Source organism: Neolamprologus brichardi, chromosome 10, assembly GCF_056152115.1.
Source record: "Neolamprologus brichardi isolate AB-2024 chromosome 10, ASM5615211v1, whole genome shotgun sequence".
Lineage (NCBI taxonomy): Eukaryota > Metazoa > Chordata > Actinopteri > Cichliformes > Cichlidae > Neolamprologus > Neolamprologus brichardi.
The window spans coordinates 12,727,139-12,747,816 of NC_142113.1; the positions used below are offsets into that span (position 1 = coordinate 12,727,139).

General features: G+C 40.8%; 1 protein-coding gene across 6 annotated transcripts in view; it reads right to left on the minus strand.

Annotated features, from left to right (window-relative positions):
• LOC102795589 (glutamate receptor 3-like) overlaps positions 1 to 20,678 on the minus strand; it is an 85,012-nt gene that overhangs the window by 2,122 nt on the left and 62,212 nt on the right. For 4 of the 6 annotated variants that reach the window (XM_035912729.2, XM_035912730.2, XM_035912727.2 and 1 more), the window contains 5 exons: positions 18,610 to 18,983; positions 16,847 to 17,045; positions 8,962 to 9,209; positions 2,744 to 2,858; positions 1,400 to 1,648 (listed from right to left, as the gene is read on the minus strand). In XM_035912729.2, coding sequence (XP_035768622.1) covers positions 1,403 to 1,648; positions 2,744 to 2,858; positions 8,962 to 9,209; positions 16,847 to 17,045; positions 18,610 to 18,983 — 1,182 coding nt within the window. In that variant the 3' untranslated portion in view covers positions 1,400 to 1,402. Of the gene's footprint in view, positions 1 to 1,399; positions 1,649 to 2,743; positions 2,859 to 8,961; positions 9,210 to 16,846; positions 17,046 to 18,609; positions 18,984 to 20,678 lie in introns of those variants that run through there. The other 2 variants (XM_035912732.2, XM_035912733.2) reach the window with 2 other exon arrangements.

Sequence of the window (20,678 nt, forward strand, 5' to 3'; positions counted from 1 at the left end):
CAAAGGCCGGGTCACGGGTGCAGCAGCCTAAGCTGTGAAGCCCAGACCTCCGTCTCCCCAGCCACCTCCTCCAGCTTGTCCAGGGGAACACCAGGCGTTCCCAGGCCAGCCGAGAGATATAATCTCTCCAGCGTGCCCTGGGTCTGCCCCAGGACCTCCTCCCGGTGGTAAATGCCCGCAACACCTTACCCAGGAGGCACTCAGGAGGCATCCTTATCAGATGCCTGAACCACCTCAATTGGCTCCTTTTGATGTGGAGGAGGGGAGTACTCTGAGCCCCTCCCGGATGGCTGAACTTCTCACCCTATCTCTAAGGGAGAGGCCAGCCACCCTTCAGGGAAGCTCATTTCTGCCACTTTTGGTCGGCACCCACAGCCGGTGACCATAGGTGAGGATGGGGATGTAGATCGACCGGTACATCGAAAGCTTCCCTTTTACACTCAGCACGACTTCACCACAACGGACCGGTACAGCGTCCACATCACTGCAGCCGCTGCACCAATCCGTCTGTCGATCTACCGCTCCCTTCTCCCGTCACTCGTGAACAAGACCCCAAGATACTTAAACTCCTCCACTTGGGGCAGGAGCTCATCCCTGACTTGGAGTGAGCACTCCACCCTTTTTTGGCTGAGGACCATGGCCTCAGATTTGGAGGTGCTGATTTTCATTCCCACTGCTTCACACTCGGCTGCGAGTGTGTCCGAGCTGGAAGCCATTACCCGATGAAGCCAACAGAACCACATCATCCACAAAAAGCAGAGATGAGATTCTGAAACCAACCAAGTGAAAGCTTTCCGCCACTTGGCTACGCTGAGAAATTCTGTTCATAAAAACTACGAATAGAATTGGTGACAAAGGGCAGCCCTGGCGGAGCCCAAACGACGACACACATACGATTTTTATTTTATTTTTTACAAGCCGACAACACAAAACGAATATGAAAACCAGCCCAAAAAGACACATTGTTTCCACTGTAGAAACAAACAGTGGGTAGAAACGGCCGTTACAAGGTTGACTGCTCATCACTGCTGCACCTGCTGAAGTTCAGGCTCTGGCTGCTGAGTGGGGTTAACATGTACTCAGCTTTAACATCACTGACAGACGAAACTGAGGAACACGGCAGACTCACACACTCCATTTTGACTTTGCTTTGCAGGAGCATTCACCCCCTGCTGGCCACTAATGTAAGTTTAGGAAGATTCACTTTTCAGACTTGGAAGCGTCCATCTTTTATATACAGTCTATGGTTCAAAAGGTTTCCAACTTCTTATTTTTCAAACAAAAAAAAACCTCGAAGCAAGTTTAAAAGTTGAGAATCATCTGAAGACAAAACTTTAACATTTCACTTATATGTGACTTCAGTACATTTCTAAACAGGTTACGGTCACAGTATACATACCCTTTAGATTTTCACACTCTCTGTCCCATAGACGTTGTAGCCTTCACGGTACGTGGCAAAATTCTGGGTGTTTGCAGGAGGGGCCGGCTTAAAGTTTTGGGCATTCTTTGCCAGCTTCAGTCTTTTGGTTTCTTGCCGTGACTTATAGCAGAACTCTATCAAAGCCACGGTCATAGCCAGGCCAAGCCCTCCGACTAGAATATAGAAGACTCCTGCCACGTTGCTCAGGCTTAGTGCACTTGTCTTGTCCTGGGGAAGGTAAAGACCTCCGTTAAGACTTCTTTTAACTGGCACTTTGAGGCTGACCTCATATACACTAACATAAAAACCTACACTATATTTACACCCTGCTGCGCTATGACTACACAGAAACTGTTAGGAGGCTGCTAAATCTGTCTACAAATCCCTCTGAGGTATGGCTACCTAAAAATGAGAAAAGTTGGAGCAACTCAAATCTGTCTAGGTTCTAGTCTCAAGTTATTTGTGCTCTAAGTGGCTGTGAAGGTGAATGTAGAGAGACTTGCTATCTTTTGCCTGTTTTATGGTCTCTTTACGAGGCCACGTCTAGCGGAAGGCGGTCGTGGTCGTACAGGTCTACAATCCTCAGATCACTATCATAGCTGTTAAACTTAGCCTCAAAAACACTGCATATGTAACAATCAAGGTGGCAAGCTGTAGAAGGTGAATTGAACCATTTTGCTGCTATTAAAAAAAGCCTAATATTGAAATTCATTTGTATGTGAGTCTTAACATATATTGTATAATTCTAAAAAAAAAGAAGACAAAAAGGTAAATTCTGCTTTTTTGTTGACCTTCTAGGATATAAATCTCTTAATTTTAATTATTTTTTTTTAACAAAACGTTCCTTACTCTGACACTCCATCTTTGAGACGTGACTATTAAATACCATTTGAGCACTTTAGAGCTCAGATGGTATTTAAAGGTCAGTTTGGACTTTGTCAGAATAAGGATGCCTTTGGGAAATCCAGAGAAACTATTTCACATACCAATGAATAAGATCAGCAATAAACTACAAGTCTGGGTGAAAAACAGCAGTATAATGGTTTCAATTCAAATGGTATGAATTTAAAAAAAAAACTTGTGTGTTCTCATGCAAAAAAAATTTATTTATTTTTTAAGAAATTGAGAATTGTCTACAAACAAAGAAGTTAATGTAATGAGCCGTGTTCAAAGTGTAGGTGTGTGTTGCACTGCGGTATGTGTAGGGCAAACCTAGTTTTGAATGTTTTCCATGTGTTGTTGTGTGCTTTCGATGTTTGCGTATGAACATTTCGATCAAAATGCATTTTAGCAATCAGTGTAAAAAGACCTGCAGCGACTGACCTTACTTCCAGAGTCCTTGGTTCCACATTCACCCTTATCGTACCACCATTTGTTTTTCAGCTTGTCTAAGATGCCTTGTTCACTGAGTTTCAATACTGCAAGGTTTACAGGAGTTCTTCACGTGGGAAATAACATAAATAACATTGTATTATGTTATTTTATGTTATTCAACTTTTTTAAAAACTACTTTATACTGTACAAAGCGATAGAGTAGGGTCCTGGCCAACATATCACAGATAGCAAGCAACACTGCAGTATATAGATAAAAATATGACTTTCATGATCCATGGCTAACCTAGCATGCCAGACCCCACCTATATCGCTTTGAGTAATCGGCACACACTGATCACAAGAAGAAGAAAAAAAAGATTTAAACTTGCAGAATAAAGCAGCTGCTGCATAGCTTTCAGGGAATGAAAGAAAACAGAGGCAGTAATTGCTGAGGGCACATTATTATCTTTTTGTTGTTGTTGTTGTTGCTATGGGCAGCCTTTTTGAAGTTCAGCAAGGTGGATCTAACAGGAACCCTTTCCTGACTAACAGACAAACAGCAGTCCAATTTTATAAACAGCTATTAGGAGGCTAATGTCTCACAAAATCACCCCTTTTAACTCAGAGTGACCAATCACATCAGAGGAAATTATAAAGGGATCATGAAACGATCTTGATTTATTCGTTTGCTTTGAGACTCGCTGACTCCAAAGGTCAGAGTCATGATTTGCAGGGATTTTTTGTGGAAGACATTATGCTGCATTTCCTCGACTGCTAGATTTCCAGGCTTGTTTCCTTTCAGAAAATAAAGATCAGTGTATGCAATCCATCATCATCGTCCAATATATTGTTCTCACCACTGTGTGTGTGTGTGTTTTCCCCCTTGTCAAATACGCCTTGTGTTTTGCAATAATACATAAAAAATAAATGAATATTAAAAGAACAAAGGGATCTGTAGTCCTGATCTCCAAGAAGAGCACTTTGAAGGGCAAAGTTGAGACTAGTTTGTTTGAGCGTTGAACACTACAGAGACAAACAGCAGACGCTAGACGCATGATTATAAATGCAATCGAGTCAGAGCCAATTTAACGTCGGCAGTTAGGCAGAGTTTAATATTTTCCTCTGAAGCAGAATCATCAGGAAGATCCTACACATTTATATTTATAATTGTATTATCTTGAAGAAGATTTACAGACACTATGAGGATGAACAACAAACCAAAGAAATCAACTTAAGAGCAGGCACAACTGCTACCAACCTAAATGATTTTCATAATAACTGTTTAAAGGCACCTCATTCTGCACAATACAAACACTTTTTATGAAGCAACATCTAGTGGTTTGTATCTTGATTTTCTGGCTGTATTTATTCTCCACTTTGGTGCACTAAGAGAGGCCACAGCAGAGATTACAGTGGTAAATGTAATTAGCATAAACCGGCGAGCTGGTTAGGATAATGACTGGTTGTTATTGGCTAACATCTACCCTGCCTCGTGGCATTCTGGGTAGAATGATCTACTCAACTGAGCTGCTTTTAAAAAAAATCTATTTGTTATAAATTATGAACATGATTTTTCATCCAGTAGGGGGAAAACATCACAAGGTGGACTGCAACAGCCTGCTGGTCATCACATAAAGCGGTTCAAGCTCACCACCAGGTGGTGACCATGTGCTTTTAAACAACAGCCACTGCCCAGACTCACAGTTTAGGAATGCAAATGTATTTTTCTGAATCTTTCCTATATGAATAAACCTAAACACAAAACGGATGCATCCATATCCAGTCTCTGCACAGAAGCACATTATTGAAGCAGCTGGAGGCACAGGCTTTTTTGGGCTATTTTATCGTGCTTGGGTTTGTAAATAGTTTGCCCCAGAGACACACAGTTGGCTGCATTGTGGTGTGTACTGCTAAATAACTCAACCTGTCATTTACTGTCAGAGAGACAAACACTGGGAGCTGTCCCAAACCTCTGAAGTAATAGCATTTCACGGCTCGCTCCACTGAGAGCGAACCCAAACAGTTAAAAAGGGTGATCTATCAGACTGATTCACATTTAAAGCAAACAGAGATCCTTTCTACAACAAATGGTCCAAATTAAACTGAAAGCCAAAAATACATCGCTGCCAGCAGTACTCACTGGGTTTAGTAATATGCTATAAAGTAAAATATAAGCAGCACTGCAGAATTAGGTTCTTATATTTTAAACAGATATTATTTTTACATTAATTTTTTTTATACAAACATTTATATTGTCAACAGTTTCACTAATTCAGTTGAATGGTGACACATTTTATACATTATGTCACAAATGTGTTTCAGCAGATTTCTGATCATTATGTTTACAGACCAGCTTCCCGTTATGGGAGCCTGCAGAAAGTGAGGATTGAAGGACACACTGATATCTGCTTGAAGCTATTAGAACTGTGCATTATATACCATTTCACAACTTTCTGCCAGCTATCTCCCTTATTTGTATTTATAATTTTTAAGACAAAAGATTGTGCAGCCCACCTACATACTTGACAGCTTTCAACTCTTGGATTTGCTTAAATGTTAAAAAATGCGACAGTACTGTCAGGCCACTTTCCTGTTACATGTCTTGGCATGCTATAAATACTCAAAAATGTTATTTTAACGTGAAAAAACCCCGATATGGTTCATTGTTATAGTCCACAGACGCCTGCTTTTATCTCACTTTTGATTGCCTAATTATTTAAAAGGGAAATTAATGATGCATCCGGTGTCAATTAGATTTCATTGAAATCTGTGATTATTAGGCATAATTTCCTCCAGGAATCTTAACAAATGTATGCGTAAACAGCCTAAATCTGTCTGCAGAGCCACATGTGAAATCTGTAGCTGACTTATGAAATAGGACTTTCATTGGATCAGTCCTTAAAAGAAGTATAAGCCCAACCCCCGTGACAAAGTGCGGGACTGAAAAAGAACATAACGAACACCTGTACAGGCTGTTGCAATGGAATACAACATCTTACATTTGTGAAGCTAAATAATTCATCTCCAGCGTCAGTGTGCCTCCATCAAAGAGGTGTGGGTTCACCCCTTTTGCTTATGCTTGGTTCTGTGCTAAGACATATGGAATTTAAAATTTCACAAGTTTTAGTGCTTTGTAGGATTTCATACAAATTTGCACAGGTGATTCTTTTACTGCGTGATTTAAGTGACCTCACAACTTTACCTTTCACACTCTCTGCAGGACAGGAATACAGAAAAGAGGGGGAAACATTCAAGACAGCAAAGAAGAACACAAAAAACTCATGCAAAATCACTCAATACCAAAATAACCCACAGGAACAAATATAAAAGGTTTAAATTAGTTCAGCTTCACCGAATAAATTTAGAATATCTCAGAGTAGACAAACATGAAAACATTTTAAAATATATGTGATATGTAGTCTATACATATACATGTATGTGCTGAATTTCATTTGAGGGCTCCCAGTGATAACAGCAGTGGTCTTTACATACAATATATCTCCATATTATTGCTGAATTGCCAACACTGGTGTTTCTGAAAGTGAAACAAGGACAAAGAAATGTGGCAGTCCGGAGTGATACTGTTGCACTGATCAGCTGCTCTCTTTCTAACTGGACATAAAGGGACAGAGGACAGTTGCCAGTGAGAGGAGACGGTTTCTTTGCGTTACCCCCTCTGGCAGTATCCATATCCTGCTCACTCAGGAATGGGACGACCAGAGTCAGTAACAAGAAAGTTCGTCCTGTCTCTTCTCTCATAATATGTCAAGTGTACTGTGGTCATGATGCAAGCTGAAGAGCAGAGGCAGAGATGGATCCAGAGTCTAGATCCTGGTGTCTAAAACAAAAGATCAGGGGCCTCATTTATGGAAAGTTTGTACAACTGATTTGATTAAGGGGGGAAATATATATATATATATGTCATCAGTGTCAATATTTGAAAGACACTGATGTGCAAAGAAAGGTTGCAGCTCTTCTGCAAAGTTTGAAGTGATGTAAGTTAGTATGCGCGTGCACACAGTATGAAAAAGCAAGACATGCTTTACAGTAATAATTAGCTAATGTCCTCTATTATCATTTAATTTCTCTTTTTTGTTTTAACTTAACATGGAAAGTGAGACTACATAACCTTTCAAAGACAGTGTAATGAGCTTTGAATTACATCTAGTGTGAGTTTTATCATGTGACAGATAAACAAGAAAAGGATACATCATTGGCGTAACTTTGTGCTGAATATTGGGGGGGGGGGGCGAAGATCTCGGTCACAATAAATAAATAAATCTGGGTAAATTCCCAGATGATTAAACATGCAACAATTTTCCTGGTAATACCTGAAATGAGTAAAGCAAATCAACAGTCTATTTATGCAAGATAATTCAAGATAATTCAAGATAATTCATAATTTTATTGGGGGAGTTGTATTGGCTGGGTCTGATTATTGGGGGGGGGGGGGGGGGGGGGGGGGGGGGGCGTAACCCCCACAACCCCCCCCCCGGAAATTACGCCCCTGTGATAAATCCAGCATGTCATTGTCCTGTATGTGAGTGACTCTTATGGTTATAATAGTGGGCTATTAAGGAAACGTTGCATAGTCTCACTTTCAGGGCTGAATGCATCTTCACAAAATTCACAGTTACACTTTTTAGCTATTACGAAACAGTAACTTGGCGAGAAGATGAAAGCACAAATCAAATCCTCTTGCACAAATGGAGCCCCTGGTCGTATCTTACACTCTACCGTTGAAGGGTTTGCCAGGTCAGGATGGCCAGGGAAAGTTCTTTGACTGGCCTTTGATCAAGACCAAGCAAAGGTTTCTGTCAGTCTTACTCTGGATTTCAGTGAGAGGATGTCGGACAAAAAAAAAAGTTTGAATCATTAGTCGTCACTCTGTCATTAGAATTCTCACGTTTGCCTGCAATGCTTAGTCCCCTCAAGACAACGCTGTTTCCTGTGCCTGCCCTAGCGGTTTAAGCAGCAGATTGGAGAGTGCACGTACATTTTATTCACTCTTTCTAGCGTTAGTTTTAAAGAACATTCATGTTGGTCTGTAGATATAAAAAAACAGAAGAAAAATGAAAGTTTCCATCTTTCATAACCACAGACCAAAAACTACTCTGTCACGAGCACAGCTTTACCCACTGCCTTTCCTACCTCCTGCGTCACATACCTCTGGTTTATCTCACATTTTTTTTCCTCCTCCATTAGCCAAGCAAAGGGTTCCCAGTTGATCACTGTTGCATAATAAATAATAGTAAAGCCACAGGTAATGACGAGTAACTTCTAAACACGTGATTGGCCCCAAATGCTACACTCCGTGACGACAGCCTTGCCGATTACTCTGTTCTAGGATACCCGACTTTGGTGACATTGAGGCTGACCTTAGAGTCACCTCCCCCGCTGCCGCACTCTCCCTTGTCGTACCACCATTTGTTTTTCAATTTGTCCAAGAGGCCTTGCTCATTCAGTTTTAACACTGCCAGGTTAACAGCATTTCTTGAAACGATAAAACATAACTTGTAAGAAAATGAACAGGTCCGTGAGAAATCTAATATAGAATATTAGTAAGAAATAGTGATAAATATCAATGGTTCATAGGGGGAGCACGGGAGGGACAAATTGGTAAAGAATTTCACTGGTGTGGAAGGGTAAGAAGCATTTTTACAGCAAAGAAAACGTTAAATATTAGAGAGGTGGCATGGAGGGTTACATTTGTAACTGAAGTGTGCGGGATGGGGACATTCTGTCATTGATCATTTAGAAACAAGAACATCTAGCATGCAGCTTAACATTCATCACAACTGACAGACCAGCATTGTAACTAGCAAATTAATTCAAGAAATATTTTTAAAAGGAAAAGAAAGGGGAAAAAGAGAGGGAGGGGGGCACCACGGAAAGGAGAAGAGAGGAAAGGTGAGAAGGAGAAGAGACAACACAAACGAGAGGATGGAGGGAAAGTGGCACGTGCGCACGTCGATGTGACTAATATACTGATAACCTGAAGAAACAGGAGAAAACAACAGACACAAACCAGATACGTGGGACAGGAAATCAAAAATGGCTCAATGTGTGTGATTCAATTCAGATAACTCATAACATGTTTCACTCGGAGATGCACTTGGAAAAAAAAAAAACAAAGGGCTTAAGAAGAAGAGGATGAGAAAAGGAAACATCAGGGTAGGTGGAATACTATAACAACATGGAGGATATTGTTATAATATCCCACCCACCTTAATGCAGAGCCTTTTGGTGTGGCCACACCGTAGCCCTTAGAGTCGAGGTTGCCGCCCACTTTCATGGTGTCGCATGGCTTCCGCTGCTCTATGTACTCATTCATAGTGGATTCGAGAAGAAAGGCAAACTTGCCCTTCGACTTTCGTACCCGGGAAACCCCGTCTGGTGTTGTCTTGGCAAACACTGAGGGTTCGGCGGATTTCATGTACGACCACATTTTCTCATAAACTGCTATTTTGGAGCGCTGCATTCAGGGGAACAGAGAGAGAAGAGAGAGACAGTTAAGGTCAAGGTGCACACTGACAGCCATGAAAACAATCGCATGAAGCTGCTGGGAGTCCGAGTTACATGATAATATTGATACAGGTCTGGACTTTAAGTGCGGAGCCGGAGCCGCAAGGATGTTATCGGGATTTGTGCAAAATAACCGAGGTGTGGCAAGAGGCTGAAACTTCTGTTTCCCACATGTTTCTCATACTTTATTAGAACTCTGTCATCCAACTATAAAAATATATCAAGATAAGATAAAAGATATCAAGGCACCTCTGATGGTCTCTAATTAACAGGTTACACCTCAGTTTTTCAATGTGTACTCGTGACAAGACTGTCAACAGTCACAAAGTGGCTGAGGGAAAGTTACAAGTAGTGAGTACGTGCAAGAGATTGACAGGTAAAATTGAATTGATTAAAACTAAACTCCCCCCATCCAAACAAAAAAAAAAAAAACACTGGAATGAAGAAACAAGCCATTTCAGCCAAAGGACAGCAGCATGTGGATGTGTGTGTGCAAACACTAAAGACGGTTGATGCCAGGAGTTGCGGCCAGTTTTCAAAGGCTGGAGGGGTCCAGGTGAGCTGTGTTAGCTGACGACCCTCCTATGCCGGCCAACTGCCCTCTAATATAGGCTAGGACCGCCTCCAAGACAGCGGGAGGGAAGTCACGCTCACACAGCTCCCTGCTCCAGCTCTATATTTAGTGCACAGACATGAGTAGTATCAATATTTTCATCTAACGCTCAGCAAGAAAGTAAGTGTATTTTCCAAAACTCCTAACTAGCTCGGCTCTGAATCGCAGGGAGGATAGCTGCTGCTGTGGTTATTTTCAGCAGCAGGTGTTTCGAGCTGTTACCACACCTGCTGTGACCTCACAGATTTCATCACGTACCGAGCGCTGCGCTAACAGACATGTGCTGCTTGTAATTCAGAGTGGATTTACCCTTTAAGTGCAAACGGTGCTGCAGAGGTAGTGGGCTCCGTGCCAGCAGCCTGAAGTCTGACAACCTGGCAGCTCAGCAGAAGTAACATGCAGCACATGTTTGGTATCAGTATCGATAAGCAGGAGTGACCTCCGCCGCAGCAGGTCACAGCTCATCACAGTCGGCGCCATCACGGTCGAGATTTTATTCAAATCAATCTGTTTGTACATCGATGCATGGATTGAATTTGCCGGTACTGTGCATATGTAGCTGTTTAGCTCATGAGCTACTGCATCAAGCAGCAGCTAAAAATATACTGAAAACTTAAGAACAGAGAGTTATTTTGCATGTTCACCTGTAAAACAGCCAATCTTTATTCTCTTTGGCTTACAGCACTTTATTATTTATTTATTTATTACTTTATTATTTATGGAATATTATTGTTATATATATGTTAATAGCACGGCGTGTCATATAATAGCTGCAAAGATAAAAGGTTAGAAAATGATGCATTAAAAAAAAAAATCCACACAAGCTGCTTTTTATGTACCGCTTTTGAATTTTAGTGTGTGGAGTTTGCATGTGTGGATTCTCTCCAGGTACTCCGGCTTCCTCCCACAGTTCAAAGACATGCAGTCAGTGGAGTTAGGGTAACTGTTGATAGTTAATGTCCCATAGGTGAGAATGTGAGTCTGAATTATTGTGTTATTGTTCAGAGGGTACCTCGCCTCCCGCCCTATGGAAGCTGAGATGAGGCTCCACACACTGCACAAACGCAGTTGCAAACACTATGTATGCATGCAACACATTGTGCATGTGTTTTGATTTTGGAGCCTGCTTTACGTTGACGTGTTTAAGGTCAAGAAGGAACTGCATCAGTTCCACCTGCACTTAAAGAAGCTACAGAAGCTACAAAAATCTTTTTTTTAACTTCTTTTAAATCTCTAAAATGACTTTTGAGTCAGGCGTCTGCACAGCTTTCCCCCCCCCTTTTATTTATTTTTAAATACCTGAAAAATGAGCAGGTTGTCTTTTTTGTTGTTTTGGCTTTAGTGTTCAGTATGGATCAGTATGCATCCACACCAATTGTACCACAAACACAGAAATAACACGAGTTGTGACTCACCAGGAAAACAAAAAAGGGGGAAAAAAAACCTTTCTAGTACTTCTTCTTCACATGCAGTGCATGGGTGATCTGAAATACACTCTTCTTTGACAGTGTCAAGAACTCCTTTTGTAATGGCATCTTCTTTAACTTATTTGACCCGCTAACTTCAAGTCTGACGGCTTCACCTCTGTGGCCCAGTCAGCTGCCAGCTGGAGCAGCTACAGACATGCACAGCACGGCCCTACTCTGACACTCAGTACGCTGCTAAAAATGGCCAGCGAGAGGCTGATCGCTGGGCACCAGGGAGTAGGAGTACACAGCTGTCTACAATAGAGAAGAGAGGGGAAAAAAAACGAGGCTACATTAAACTGGGCTAATGCGACCCGCACTTGGCTGTGAGAGATGAATCTCAGAGGGAACTTTGGCTTGAACTCATATTTATTAACAGCGTCTGTGCGACCGGTTTGTTCCAGATTGTATGTTCAGTAGTGATGTGAGTCAGTCTTCCATTATTTCTATTAGGTGAGAGTAAATGAAAACATCAGAGTGAACTGACAAACTGTGTCAGCTCGGCAACGTGTACGGCAACATAAATAATTCACCAGATATGTAATGGATTGTGGGCTCGGGCTAGTAAGTGAATCATTCTTGACATATGCACGATTTCAGTTCAGTGGAGTGTTCATGTAAACACTGTTAGCATGACAATAATAGCTGATGACAGGTCTGACCATAGTGAGCAAACTGCAATTCTTCTCTGGGTTGCACGTAAATGTATGCTTGTCAGAAGTAGGCCGGTCATCTGTGCGGAAATCTGTGAAACTCCTCACGCTGTCAAACTGATATAAGCGCTGCAAAATCTTCTCACCACGGTGGCTTAACTGAGACAAATTATTCTCAATTAATTGCTGGTGTAACCACAACATCGAGAATATGACAAGCTGGTCACGTCCTCCGGCCAGTGAGAAATTTGGGTTTACTGCCCATCATCCATTCTGAAAATGAAGTAGTCCTTCTTCCAGCAACCAGTTTATCTTTCAGCAGCTGACAGAGCTAAGAGTGACTCATGGCCCTGAGCGTGTCTGACACGCTGCTGGCATCTCAAAACGAAGACAACGGGCCAAAGCAAAGCATGTGCACTCTTTTTGGTGTTTTTATATAGCGGCGTTCAATATTTAGTTACATGCATGGTTAAGGATATAATTACAACTCATTTACTGTATGTTCATGATCAGTGGAAATAAATTAAGAATGCAACCAAACAGGAGCATGGCTCATTTAGCACAAAGCTGTTATTAATATGATCCCCAACCATCTTTAATATTGCTTCGCTCATGCGCTCGTTTCCCCACTCTAACATCTGATCACTGTACACAACACAGAGAAATGCAACAAGCTAAATTTAGTTGGTTCAGTTTACCATACTCTGTAAACTGTTGCACACTGGAGAGTGAAGCTCAGGACAGATTATGTGCAAAAATGAATCACAAAATATCCCAATACCTATAATATATAGCAGATTTTAATCATTTCTGTAAAGAAGTGAAGCTAACAGTGGTTTCTCAAATCTGGCCACCTGAGCCTTGTGCCAAGAGTCAATCCTCTTAAACCTCTACGTTAAAATTTCAGAACTTCACAACAATAATAAACATATTTACACCTCATATATAGAGTGGCTTTGATCTCTCGCTATACAGCCAGCAGCTGTACAGGGAGGTAATACTTCTATGGTTTAACTTGTTAAATTGAGAGATAATTTTGCAACTGAATGAGGTCAAGTTGGCGATTACATGAAATCTGCTTTTGGTAATATGGTAATTAACTGTGACAAATCTGCAAAAAATGCAACTCTGCTGTCTGCATAGAAAAAAATTCCCATTAAGTACTTCCATTCACAGTCGAGCCAAAAATTTATAGATTGAAACTGAAAATCATAAATTTCTCCACAAATGGTGATGTAGTGAAAAATGGCATGGCAGCTACTTTCTACTTTCTAATTTTATTTATATAGCACCAAATTACAACAACAGTCGCCTCAAGGCACTTTATATTGTAAGGTAGACCCTACAATAATACATACAGAGAAAAAAACCCAACAATCATATGAGCCCCTATGAGCAAGCACTTTGGCGACAGTGGGAAGGAAAAACTCCCTTTTAACAGGAAGAAACCTCCGGCAACAATACTTTTATAAAGGATTATAACTAGAATGCAACCACTGAATTGCAAAGAGATGCACTAATCATCACAGAATGACTGATTGCAGCATGTTAGCAATCTATCCACCTTTGTAGATTAGACAATTATTTGTAAACATTCGCCAATCTGTCTCAGAGAGACTGAAGTCAGTCTTAGTTAGACTGACGGATTGGAGACAGGTTGTGTCCCACAGGCAGTTCAGTACCTTGTTAAACAAGCTTGCTATAATCAGCATAAAAAAACAACACTATCATTCAATTGTGGTCTCTTTTGTGAACAGTTGTTCACAAACCAGTCTGTGACATTACGGTTTTAATGCTTTAATGAACTTTAATGATACTAGTAAATTTTTTTAGGTTTGGAGAGAACCAGGCTGTACAGTAGCTGTCTATTCATACTAAGCTAACTTCCTAATTAGTCCACAAGTAGCAAATAGGTGTAGTTCCAAAAATGTCTCCAAAAATGTTTTTACTTATCTTTTTAAATATTATACATATTTATACAACTCCATATACAATGGAAGGTTTAAATGTCAGAATGGCAGAAAGAAAGACACAAAATAGATATGAGAAATTTGCATCTATTTTAAATAAAACTACCTCTGCAATGCTTTAAAAAGCTGAGGGGCTTGACAAAAAACCTTTCTGAGGACCAGAACAAATAATTAAAGCGTATGTTTAATTATTAGCATACTGGTTATCATCATATAATATGAGCCCTAAGGAGCATGTATTATCTGTATTAAGTGATACATCCTCTTTGATGATCAGGCTGAAATGCATTGATAGCTTCTATTAATCATTAGTGTCTAATCTCCAAATTTCAAAAACCTTTAATCAGAAACGCTCCTCTGCATAGGCATTTCCAGTTTGTATGCAGAAAGAGCCGATATTTTTCACTCAAGACAAAGTCACTACATGTCTGTCAATTATCTCCTCAGGAGCACCTTTGATAAATCACATCCTGTCTAATACATCACAGATTAGAGCATCTACAGAGAGGAACTGCTGCTTATGGTGCTGCCTTCAATGCAATGACTCACCAGGAAGCCACTAAAATATTCAATTTAATATCTATTTGTAAAAAATGTCTCATTCAACAGATGTGAATGAGATATTTTTTTTAAGGCTGCGAGATGTGTCAGTCATCTGTAATATACTGCAGAATGATAAGCGAATAAGGCAAATAGACAACGGCTTCTGTTTTCCAGCCATCTATTTACTTCTGCTTATCCAAGTCAGGGTTGTGGAGGTGCTGAAGCCTATCCCAGCTGTCACAGGGCAAGAGGCGTGTCACAAGTGTATCGCAGAGCTAACACACTCTCATCCAAATTAGAATCCCCAGCTGACCTAACATGCATGTCTTTGGACTGGAGGAGGAAGCTTGAAACGCCACACTGAAAGACTCCAGTCGGCTGATGGAAGTGAACTGAGCACAGATATGGATAATAGGAACAACTTAAAACTGGCAAACTCAACTCCACCACACTTCTGTCTGTCTATAGCTATAACAACAGCCTTGTACAAGCGGAGTTTGGATATAACCCAGTAAACTTAAACTGAATTTCTGACAGATAAGTGACTTGCTGTTTTGTTTTGCATTTTTATTGAAAACCAAATCCTTCTAAATTTCCCAAACAGACGAGTCGAGATCATTTCCCAGTCGGCCTCAACTTTTTGGGACGAAGATTTCCTTTGCACCATGACACTTTTCTAAACAGGCCCATTTTTCATACTTTCATTTAATGCAGGAGACATCAAGTTACAAACCTCCTTGGCACCGATCATACTGACTGCTCCATTTCAGTGCTTTCAGACCTCGGGTCAGTTTTGCACAGCAGATCGAGCTATTCTGCTTGAACACCTTTGTAAACCTCCTGGGTCAGATATTACACTTGGTTAGATCCCTGCAAAACCCTTCCCTCACTGGAGTTAAACACGATAAACAAAAGCAATGCTCTTTCATCCCGAAGTTAAAATATAATCAGAATCTTTTCTTCTTTTGTCTGCGATTGTTTTCTGCATGCATGCTTTAATTTGATTATGCTTGGATTGACTCTGTCCTAACAAGAAAGCCCTCCAGCCAGCAGCAAATAACCCAAACCGACACAGAGAAACATGCTGTATTTATGCTGTCTGTAAATCTCAGAAGAGATTGTAGGATGTGGTTTCATAACTGTGAAATGATGCCGTCTAAAGCATCCCGATCACTCTCGAGTCTAAAGGGAGAGCTGGGTTTGTATATACCGAAATGTCTCAGACTCTCTCCAAGCAATCACACCAAGAGAACGACCGGGACTAAAAATAGACACAGCTCAGAGCTGGACATCGGATGTGAATGACATTTCCATTTCCAAGGAATAGGGCGTCTATTGTGAGATTGCAGTTTTGTGACAGAGCCCAGCAAATTGGAATTATAATGACATTTTCTAGTTTCTCTTTAAAGTTTTTCCAAAGTTTCAAAGACAGACAAAAACGTGTTCGATACTCAGACTGAACAATCACTTCATTTAACTACATCCTCCTGAGGACATCTAAGATCTGGCAGCGATTAAGAAGCTAAGACAGAGCTACATCTACACAATCAGATACATCAGTTTCAAAATGATAACAGCATTAATTAACATGCAGGCTTTTAAATTACCTTACCTGCTTTTCTAAACGACAAACACTAACCAGTTGCCTGATCTGTTTCTTTTTATAAGGCATTTATTTTTGTACTTCTTCTTTTTGCTTCTGAAGCACTTTTGAGTAAATTAGCGAAGACACAGTGAGGCTAATCAAAGTCTGATTAATGGCACTGCAGATGGCCGCACGAGGAAGCATTACTGTCCCAGTTTCATAGCTGAATTATTCCTTTTGCCAAAAAGCTGGGAAAAATTATTTTGATAACCAAAGTTAATTTTGTGGACAAAATGGATTTGTGAACAGGCTGATAACAGGCGCTGCCTCTGAAGCCTAATGCCATCATTTAGTTCAGTGGCAGTCACGAGCGGACTGGTGCTCCTCTCTGAAAGAAATATGAGCTCAGCATAGTTATTCATTTCAGGGCAGCACTTTTAAATCGATAAACAAAAGAAACGCATGCAACTGTCGCGCAGCTGTTTGTGTTTTTACTAATGTTTAATTTCTTTTAGGTTTTAAAATGAATGAATTAGATGTAGTTAAACAGTTGGTCTGGTTTCAGTAGTTTGAAAGTGCTGCATCAAGAAAAAGTAGTTTAAGGGTTTTTTTTAGTAATTAGTCTTTGGATTTATTTATTTACCTGGCAGGTGATGGCTCAAAACACACAGCACAGCTATAGAGGCTTATTCACCTAAAAAGAGGTCAGTTTATACAGTGCAGCAGTAGGATAGCGACAGGCATTTGAGACACTCACCCTAAAGAACTCCTTAGTGGAGCCGGAGTCTAAAGTCCCATAGGCGATCTCTGTCTGCTTGGCCAGATCCTCGGCACTCTCAATGGGAGAAACCATCCTCTCCACGGTGAGGAAGGCAGCCAGGTTGGCCGTGTAGGAAGAGATTATGATGAGGGTGAAAAACCACCACACTCCTCCCACGATACGGCCGGACAGAGACCTGAGAGGAGTAAAAAAAAAAGGAAAAGGAAAAAAAGAGCAGAGGTAGAGACAAGAAATCAGCATGCTCACATCAACACGTTGGGGAGGAAGGAACCTCGCAGTTCAACCCCGGGTACGTAATTTCAAATTTGACTATTCTCTCTGGTCCTCTGCTTTAACGATCACACACGTACTGACTCGGCTGCTCTCAGATGAACTCTCATTCCTCTGTTTGAATGAGGACGCACTTCAATCGCAGTGAATCCCTGCATTGCAGATGCGCTGCTCTAGATTTCTCTTAATTTATTGTTTTCTTAGTTAGTTTTTATATTTTTGTTCTTGTGTATTCACGGTCACTTCACCAGACCTACAGTGTGTTTCAGAGATGCTGTGTGAGGACTCTACCAGTGTTATCTGAAAACTTGCTCATAAATGGAGTTAATCCTGAAAAGAAAATCACAGTAAGATCCATTTCCATAAGAGATTAGTTGGTCTAAATGTGGTTGAACCAGAGTTAAAGCTTTAGCCACAAAAATGTCCTAGAGGCAACAGAAGGTGTGATTAAGGATTGGAAATCAGAGAATACATTTCCTCTTGTTAGAGTAGCCTGGGAACTGCTGGTCTGTGTCGGAGCTATAAGGAATAATTTAGCAAAAATTACAGCATCAGCAGTTTTAATTCAAAAACTGCATGTACTTCGAAGCCAACATAAAATCCCTCATTTGCTGCTTAATTGATTTTTTTTTTCAGTGAGGTATTAGAGACTGAGAAATCTGCAAATTCCAGGTTTTCAGGAGTGGTGCCCTCTCTGCTTTATTCTTTGAACATTACATTAAAAAAAAACCTCAGAGTTAAAAGTCCAATCAAATAAAAACAACAACATCTTTGACATATCACCAGTTTAATTATTCCATGAAACGTTGGGAAAATCTGTGAGAACCTTTGGTCAAATTAGTTTGCTTTAGCTCTTCAACCAGCTTCTCTACAATCTTCCAAAGTCAAATAAGAGGAAGTGTCAGAACAAGAATCCTTGAAGAAGTCAGAGATGCCAGAACAGCGATGAGTAAACGGATGGATGGATGAGTGAATGAGTAGAGGGTATGACTGGATGGCCATTGTGTTGGAAAAATATATAGTTATGGAACGGATATCATTTCCACACAATATACCCTATATGCACCAAGTTGATGACCGTAAAATGGGACATGCAGCAAAAACACGGTAGCCCTCCAAGAGTCATGAGGAAATCAAGCCCCTACTTTAAATGAAATGTAATGACCCCTGTGCATTTTACAGCCCTCAGCATGGTGGATATAAGTTATTTTGTGGATGCAAAGCATTGCTGCCAGCATGCAGCTTCAAAACACAAAGATGACGAGTTGATGATGGTTTCTTGCTCATATAGAAATGGGAGGAAAGTGCAGTGAAGTGGAGCACGAGGTTAGGTGGACAGCCCTAATAGTGAAGCTCAAAATAACCTATATGCACCAATGCATGATGGGAACGCATGTATGGGACTATAAAATGCAACGAGAGATGACAAGGACATCGGAGATGTGGTGGAGTGAACACAACAAACCAACCTTGGTGAGATATCGCATCCTTGCTGCATGAAGGCACCCAGGGAGAACCACAGGCTATTAAAAATCCCAAAGTCGTTTGGAGGGTCAGGGGGGCTCTGAGGGTCTTTGGCCTCATCGTTTTCGTCCAGATGCCACTCATAAGGGCTGAAACGGCTCACCAGGAAGAGCACCACACTCACACCGATATAAGCAAAAACTATACACATCCAAATCTCATAGGCCAGTGGATCCAAGAAGGAGAACACCCCAGGCTTGGACTTCTGGGGCTTCTTAATCATAATGGAGATGCCCAAGCTCATGAAGGGTTTAGAGAAGTCTATCACTTCTTCTCGAACCAACGTTATAGTTAGTGGTGCCACAGCTATGTCAGCTCTCTGTGAAAATGGAAGGAGGCACAGAGGGATTTAGTCTAACAGAAAAGAAATAATAACCAAACAAAGTGTTAAATTCTGTAAAAGAGTAAATATTGATAAACCTCAAACCAACTCAAACTCACAGCACATTCACAGAATAAACAGAATGAACATTGTGAAATGGCACAGCTTAGTATATACTGAATAGCAGACCTGTGATAAAGTCCTTCAGAGGGGATCTGCCATTTAAAAATGAGTCACTCAGCATTTGTTAATGTCTTTGTCTCGATCCAAATCTCCTCCATGAATCAAGCGGAGGGTTGGAAGACAGAGGTGGATGAGCTTATGTAAGCAGTTCATGAAATGTGAATCAGCCTGTTAAATTCACCTCCAACAGATCCTCTGCTTTGCCTTTCAGGCTCATCAGTTAGTATGAGAAACAAATGCTGACAAATGTCTGCAGTGACTGGAACAGAATAGACTGCTGCTTTAATATTGCTTTTCTGGTCTTACTGACCGCGCTGTGTAACGTAATCCACATTAAAGAAAACTGAACACAAAGGATTCATGTCGCTGATAAATTCAGGAGGGGTCTTGGGCAAAAGCAGCTGCCTATTGTTCATTGTGAATTTACGTCCCAGCAGTTAATTGGCAGCAATATAAAATGAGTGTTGATGCACAAATTTAGATGAGGCCTTGTCACGGCTCGTTCAATTAAAATAGATGGCAATCTCTGTCGGTCCAGCTATTAATATTGCTGTAGACATAACGGCAGAAACTACAGGTGTCAGATTGTGAATCAGGCACTGAATCACCGTTTGCATGCATATCTTTTTACATTTGCAGTCAACCGTGTGAGATGTTTTAGCATCGTTCGTTCAGCAGCTGAGGCCTCATAAAAGATGCAAATTGTCTTGTTCAAGCCAGTTCGGCTGTGAGTGATCCACGAGACACATGGCAAACTCAGTTGAGTAGATTCTACAGGAGAAGGAGGGATTTCTAAAACTGAGTCACTCTCCAGATAAATATGTTTATTTTTCTTTGTTTTAAATTTATTCTTATGTACCGTATTTTCCGCACTATAAGGCGCACTTAAAATCCTTTAATTTTCTCAAAAATCAACAGTGCGTCTTATAATCCAGTGCGACTTATGTATGAATTCTGGTTGAAACCAAAGTACGAACAAAGTCGTACTTACCAAAGTACGACTTTGGTAAGCTACAACGCCGCACCACTTGATGGATTGTCGGAGCATTACGGCTACCGTAATCAGAAGCCTCACCTCGCGGAGTAATCTGTGTCCAAAACTCAGTTAACTTCAGGTCCTAAAGTCAAACGAACACTGCGGCATCACTGAGAGTTAAAAACGGTCTAAATTCTTTCATCTTTAATAAAATGATCAGTGTTACTGCTTTACCAGGTGTAACAGTTAAGTTTAACATCCAGGCATCCATGAAAACATTAAATTTAACAGAATTACAAGTTAGCATGAAGTTAGCTCGCTAGTTTCCACCTAAACATGATATAGCATGTTCTGACTGAGAGATTTCTGAAAGAATTAAAACGTACAGCTCTGCTTTCACTTCCAACATAAATGAGGACAGAAAACTAAACAGTAGTGACTTTTGTAGGGTTACTGAAGTTGGGCTAGCTGGTATATAATGATGTGCTACGTGATTGGTAGCGATATAGCTATGTTAGCATAGCATAAACACA